The 7,130-nt window shown below is 33.6% G+C and overlaps 1 protein-coding gene across 1 annotated transcript; it reads right to left on the bottom strand.

Annotated features, from left to right (window-relative positions):
• Window positions 1–1,703: 1,703 nt before the first annotated feature.
• LOC114103196 (short transmembrane mitochondrial protein 1-like) lies at window positions 1,704–1,832 on the bottom strand. Its single transcript, XM_027948809.1, has one exon. It carries the CDS (start codon window positions 1,830–1,832, stop codon window positions 1,704–1,706), a length of 129 nt encoding a protein of 42 aa, XP_027804610.1.
• Window positions 1,833–7,130: the final 5,298 nt, after the last annotated feature.

Genomic DNA, 7,130 nt, shown 5'->3' with positions numbered 1-7,130 from the left:
ATCTCTTTAAACCAGAAAATAATTAGGTGTCTTGTTACTTACACACTGATATAGAATGAGATGATTGTCATGCATTCCACTATTGTCATGTATGGAAGAAATAAAAATAATAACAACAAAAAAAGGGCAAGGGGCACACCTTTATGTATAGTTTTTTACCATTTGTGTAAAAAAAAAAAACCCAAACAATATGCATATATGTTCAGGCATAGACTCTTTCTGAAAAGCACACAGGGAATCAGTAACAGTGACTGCCTGAAGAAGAGAGGCTGGGAGCAGGAGGATGGGTGGGACAGGCTTTTTAATAGAAATCACTTTTATATCTTCACCCATGGGAAAAGTTACCTATTAAAAGATTTTTAGTAAAAAAATTATATATATATATATATATATATATATATATATATATATAGAGAGAGAGAGAGAGAGAGAGAGAGAGAGAGAGAGAGAGAGACACTAGCCAGGAAAGTGGCATGCACCTGTAGTCTCAGCACTCAGGAGGCTGAGGCAGGAGAATCACTTGAGCCTAGGAGTTCCACCTTGGTAGCCTGGGCAAAATAGTGAAATTCCATCTCCCACAATAAAAGAGGGCAGGATACACATTATATGTTTTGCAAACTACAGCAGTAATTTCTGATTGCAGAAGAAAAAAAAAAAAAACATCAACTGTGGAAAGAAGAGTCCCCTCTTGACATACTGATTTGATTGTGAATTAGGATTGTACTCTTAGGAGAATCACTATAAAATTATAATATAAATACATTATTTAATATAAAAAGTAATAACATTTCCTTTATCAACAACTTCTCCCTATGCATCACGAAATGTCAAGTTCATATGTAATTCTAATAAGAATCTTTTGAGGGAAGAGTCAGATCAAATACACCACTTAAGAAAAATATGCATTTTCTGAGGCTGGGGTTGTGGCTCAGTGGTAGAGAACTTGACTAGCATGTGTGAGGCCCTGGGTTCGAGTCTTAGTACCTCATATAAATAAAATAAAGGTCCATTTACAACTAAAATAAATATATTTTTTAAAAAAGAAAAATATGCATACTAAATAGATGGTAAACTCTACTATGACCAAAAAAAAATTACCTTGCACATAATTAAAGTCCCCAGTTCCTCAAAATGTTCTTATAGTTTCTTAGTTAATAAATATAAATTGATTTATTGGTTAAATTATCAACTATGGAGCTGCCTGACAACAGTATAAAATAAATAGATAATTCACCAGAAACTGGCTTCTAGAGTTAATTTTAATTTCTTTGAAACAAACAAAAAATTATCAAAAGCTTATTAAGCACCTATTTTAATTGCTAAACTGTGAAGTCAACATTATTTATATCTGATCCATTCTACAAAATACACCAATTTTCCTTTTGACATAAGGTAGCAAAAATTCCAAAGAACAGGGGAGAAACTACTAATGAAGGTCAATGTTTTACTAATCTAGCACCATAGTTCCAGTCTGGAAGGAAGAGAATGGAAAGAGGTGAGTCCATTGGAAATGTAAGCGATAGTTCTTAACTTGTGGTCCCGCTTTTGCTCTGAGACAACACAGAGTCTAGAAAAGAAGAAAACTGCAGAGGCTGGAGATGAATCCAAAAGCTTTGGGATCAGGTGGTCTGCAAGGTCCTACAAGAGGGTAGAATTCATGTTTCCAGAACTCAGAGCTGGAGCCAGCCTCAGGAAGTAGGTGGTTACTTCTTGATTTCCCAGCCTTTTTTAATGTCTTCAAGTTTTTTAGCCACATCTGGCATCTGATAATTCTGAGCCAGATACATCCCAAGGACGTTGCCAAAAGTGAATCCAAGCAGGAACTGGAACATGTTGTCAGCAGGCCAGGAGAGCGGGCAGGCAGGGAGAGCCGGGTGTTAAGGACAGCGCTGCTCAGGGGACCACTGGCTCATGGTTTTGGAGGCAAAGTCCCAAAGGTTTGGTGCCAGCTTTGGTGAAGTGATCCTCACCTGTGTCACCCTATGGCAGATGACATCATAATGGCAGGGATGCTTACAGTAGGACAGATCACTTGGAAAACAGCAAGTAAGAGAAAGGGGTGGGGGGGGGGGGCAGGGTATGGGGGTCCAAGCCTTGCTTCTTTCCTAAGAAGCCCTCAGGTGGGCAGAACTCCTAACAACCCTCCACAGGGCCCCACCTCTTAAAGGTCCCACCACCTCCTAACTTCACACAGCCAACCAAACACATGAATCAACACATAAATCCTTGGGGGGAAAGTGACATCCAAAAGCGGTATACATACATCTTTATCAATCTGATCTTCCGAATATAGCACAGTATATTGAGTTTGCATATGAATCTACATAAGCATCTAAAGTGTTTAAATACAAGCTGGTGTTCTGCTTAATGGTTAAAGTTTGCAAAATAAGATAAAAATTCTATGCTTCTTTAAAGTTTAACAATTTTTTAATGTCCCTTGTTTTCAAATAAGCCACACTCATTTATTTGTTTGTTTGTTTGTTTATTTATCTATTTATTTTTCCGGGGAAAAGTGTTAGTTTATGTTGTCCTTAATGTGGAGATGAAGGCAGGGCTTGAACTATATGACACCTGTAAGTTGTGGATTGCTTTTATAAAGACAATAAATAATGGTTTATTTTTTATATTTTGGAAGAAGATATTTGAAAAAAATAAATAGAAATAGCTGCTTTGGGGTGGGGATGTTATCTTTTTGAGAACACCATAGGGGTGTGGGAAGGACTTTAATTAATAACAATCATACCATTTCCGTTTCTTCAAACTCAATTATCCACTTGAATGATTCTAAACTTCCCCAATAAACCTTTGAACAACATAGTGGAATTATCAAATGTGAAAGAACCAGATTCATGGCTTGCCCTTTAACATTACTATTTACTTTGCTATCAGAACCTTCATACAAACTTTAAGGACATGTTTCTTTACAGTACTTGTGTGATGGTGTGGTCATAGCCTTGAAATGTGTTTTCATCTAGAATATTATCTCAAATTTGTGTTTCTTCAATATTTTAATGACACCTCACTTAGAATGATTCTTATTTAAGAACTAATGATTAAATAAGAATGAAATTTATCATATTGCTGGAAATAATTTTTACCAGTACCAAATGATGTAATTAGAATTTTTCCTGTAATATAAAGAGTATTAAATTATCATTAATAAGTTATTGGTAAACTTTGAGTTTATTAGTCCAGGGATATAGCTCAGTGGTAGAGTGTTTGCCTAGTATTCAAGAGACCCTGGGATTGATTCCCAGCACCAGAAGAATAACAACAAAACTTCCTATTTATGATAGTTAACAGAAAGTTTTAAGTCTCCACTTTATCTTTTTATCCATTTCTAATATCTCTAAAATGGCCATTTTGCTTAATCTGTCTAAATTTAGTTTTCTTACTTAAAAATTCTTCTCTGGAAAGACCAAATTAACTCATGTATACAAAAACTTCTTCTGAATGCTAAACTGTAGACAGAATAACTATTTTCTGTAATTATTGACTAATCCCTGACCAACCATCAATAATTGAATAAATAACAAAATATTCAATAGCACTCAACATCAATCTGCATACCATAATAAGAAAGGACAGATAGATAGCAGAGACCCAGGATGCCAAAGAAAAGGACATACAAAGAACAGACCTCAAAGTACACAACCTGTTAAATGGGTCCATCAAGTATCGTGATGATGGGATACATTGCAATCTCTATATTATTTGTACCGTCTCATAGGCAGTGTGCATTTTCTGTGTTGGGGGAAATATAATCTAAATTTTCCTGTGAAAGACTATGCCTTCTCACTTTCTATCCATGTATTAGTGATGATTAACTTGTTCCCCAACTTTAAAATTAATCACTCAACTCTAATTGTTTAGAAGAAGACACATATGCATATTTTCTATTTTCTTCTGGGGAATTATCAAAGTAAATATGATCTGAGACTAGAGGTGCTGAAAGGCCAAGATTGAAAGCTATAGAAAAAACAGTCCTGGGGACAGAAAGCAGCCAGCCCACACATGTTGTATGAACCTGGATAAAACCATACCTCTTGGAGACCTCCTTGACCTTCTTTAATTTAATTAAGCATGCCTTATAGTCTTTGGAGAGTACTAACTAGCATATATTTGTGCACTTATTAACACATATGTGCATGGCATGCACAAGTATGCTCACACAAGTGTCAAAAATATTACAAAGTATTTTCTAAAATTATCCAATCTATTTTTTTCAAAATAAAATTGTGTTAAGTTTTCAATACTATTATATGAGCTAGTAAGAAGCAACTAGCAAATGAACCACTGATTTAAAATGAATAAGGAATTCCTCATGTATTGTACAAGTGTCTAAGAGATCTAATAGAAATATCAGTATCTATGTTACTGAAAAATGAATTTTTTATTTTAAAATATTTCAGATCATTACACATTCTTTTTATGATAATATTGTTAGTGTGATTTTGTCCCTTATACTAGCCCTAAGACATTACTTATTTAGACTGATTTTTGTCTTTGGACTTTATTCATATTCTAATTATTTGTGATAATAAATTAGTCTACAATTTTTGTTTGCTGGTTGAATGTTAACATTCTATCAGTTAACGAAAATTATAACACACGAATAAAGTGAACACTAAATTTTACCACATAGGTTTGGAGTTGAGACTCATCGAGTAGAGGGGATGATGTGGCCCTAGGTTTGATCTCCAGCAATGAAATAAAAAAAAAAGGAAGCAAAAAGACAATGCCATATGAACTGATCAACAGATATAAAAAATTATTTGCCTATTTCAATATAGCATGAATGCACAGAGAAAACATTGTTAATCCTACTCTGATAATTTTTACCTATCAAGTATGACTTGACATCAAATGGTTATAAAATATATGATTTATCTGCTTTATACTTTGGTGATTAAAATGTATATTATCTTGTCATTTTTGATTTATTCTTTGTAATGATGCCCCGAAGTTCCACTGATCTCTCTGTGAAGCTTCTGCTGAGGATTGCATGTATAAAGTAGACGATTTATGCTGTTAAACTGCATTAAAATTTTAATTTAACTCATTATAAAAGGATACCTTAAAATAATTGACACTGCTTTAAAATTTTAAAAAGAAACTGTAAGCATCTTTAATGGAAAGAAACAACTTTACAAAAAGCATTTTTTAAAATTCCACAATGAAACCCTACTGTCATAAACTCTTGAAAAGCTATACAATATTCTGAAAATTATGTCCATATGGTGATGTGGTTGGTGACTCACTGCTCATAATATCACTCATTGTGCATGGCTAAGCAGCTAGCTAAATGTGCAAATATAATTAGCTACACACCTCATCTGTGAAAGGGTGTCTTTAAAATGAATCTGGTTCATGGAGAATATAAGGTTCATTAACTCTTTGGAGCCCTTTGGGTGCCATTTAAAAGGCATTTGTTCTTCCTGACACAATTTTCCAAATCATACTCCAGTGGCTAGTCTTGAGTATTAATTTACTTGAAGACACCTATGCAGAGGAGAAAAAAGGGGAGGAAGGACATTTTTTTTTTATCATACCTCTTCCCACAGAAACCAAGTTCTCAATTTGCTCTTTCTAGTCATCTCTAAAAATTGCCTTTTATTTTTTTTACATTTTGTTTAGAAACATCTGCATGTTATGTATGACTACATTAATAAATAGCTATTAAATGTTTTGTGAGTATTTTCTTAATCACTACAATTAAGGTAAAACAGATGGTATACTTTGACACTATAGATCTCAGGCATCTGTAAAGAATTATTTCCCAACTGTTTATTATATTTATGTGAGAAACAAACAACACATCAATTAGGATACATATATTTTAAAAATTTGGTTAAATTGCAGATATCAATCATGTGCTATATTATGGGGAAAGTATAAAAATATGTACTTTAATGTTGCAGAGAAACTACAGTAGAGTTATAGTTTTCTTTTTCAGATACTTCTGAATTCTTAGCTATTTAGAAGTTAAATAGATTAATTTGAAAATATCATATTCACTTGTCACTAATAATGATTTTTCTAATTATAAAAATCAGTATCATTTCAAAAATTTGGAAACTGCTGGTTATGTTTTGAAACTGTTTTTGTATATTTTTTTGAAATATGTACCTAAGAATTTTATTAATGTATTAACTTACAGAATTGAGAAAGCATTGGTGATTTTTGGTTATGTATATTTAAATATGTTTTCATTTTTCCCTTGAGTTTTAATTTCATGATTTTTTTGGAGGGGAGGTATTGGGGATTGAACTCAGGGGCATTTGACTACTGAGCCACCTATTTTGTATTTTATTTAGAGACAGACTCTCACCAGAAACACTGGCACATGCTTGTAATCGCAGCAGCTTGGGAAGCTGAGACAGGAGGATCATGAGGGTGCCAAACAGCTCAGTGAGACTCTCTCTCTCAAAATAAAATACAAACTAGGGCTATGAAAGTGGCTCAGTAGTTGAGTGCCCCTGAGTTCAATTGCTGTTGTGCCTTGTTTTGGCTGAGGCTGGCTTTGAACTCTGGATCTTCCTATCTCAGTCTCCTGAGTCACTGGGATTATAGGTGTGCACTACGGCACCCAGCTAATTTCATGATTTTTGACATCTATATGATTTGTTTGTAATAATTTCTACCTATGATTAATTTATTTTCTTTGTTATTGATTCTGTTTACAGATGATTTTATCACCCATATTTTGTCCCTCTGTATCTCAGTACTCTTTCCTCCTAATAACATCACTTACCAATTTTTGTCTGTTTATATCCCCAGTTCTTTCTTTTCTAGATTTCATTTTTCCAAAAACATTCCCTGCTTGTCTTTGTGGAACTTCTTTAGTGCAGTGGAGCAAAGGTTCAAAAATAATTTTATTTTGACATTAGTACACTATCCACAAATATTTGATAAACATATTTCAACTACAGCAAGAATTCAGTTTGTTTCAGTTTCAGCAGAGTGGCAAATTAAGTGAAAGAAAGCTAAATCATGTTTAATATCTATAACAAATATTAAGAATTGTTTTAACCACTTTCATGGACTCTTGAGGGGATTTACAATTGCTTGATTCATAACAAATATATATTATTAAACCTTTTCACCACCACCTCAAAGCTTTATTCATT

The sequence above is a fragment of the Marmota flaviventris genome, chromosome 12, assembly GCF_047511675.1.
Source record: "Marmota flaviventris isolate mMarFla1 chromosome 12, mMarFla1.hap1, whole genome shotgun sequence".
In the NCBI taxonomy this organism is placed as follows: domain Eukaryota; kingdom Metazoa; phylum Chordata; class Mammalia; order Rodentia; family Sciuridae; genus Marmota; species Marmota flaviventris.
Note: the sequence above shows the minus strand (reverse complement) of the source record. Positions and strands in the feature narration are given on the sequence as shown.

Coding starts and splice junctions, on each gene's coding strand:
- LOC114103196 (XM_027948809.1), bottom strand. CDS start 1,832: ATGTTCCAGTTCCTGCTTGGATTCACTTTTGGCAACGTCCTTGGGATG.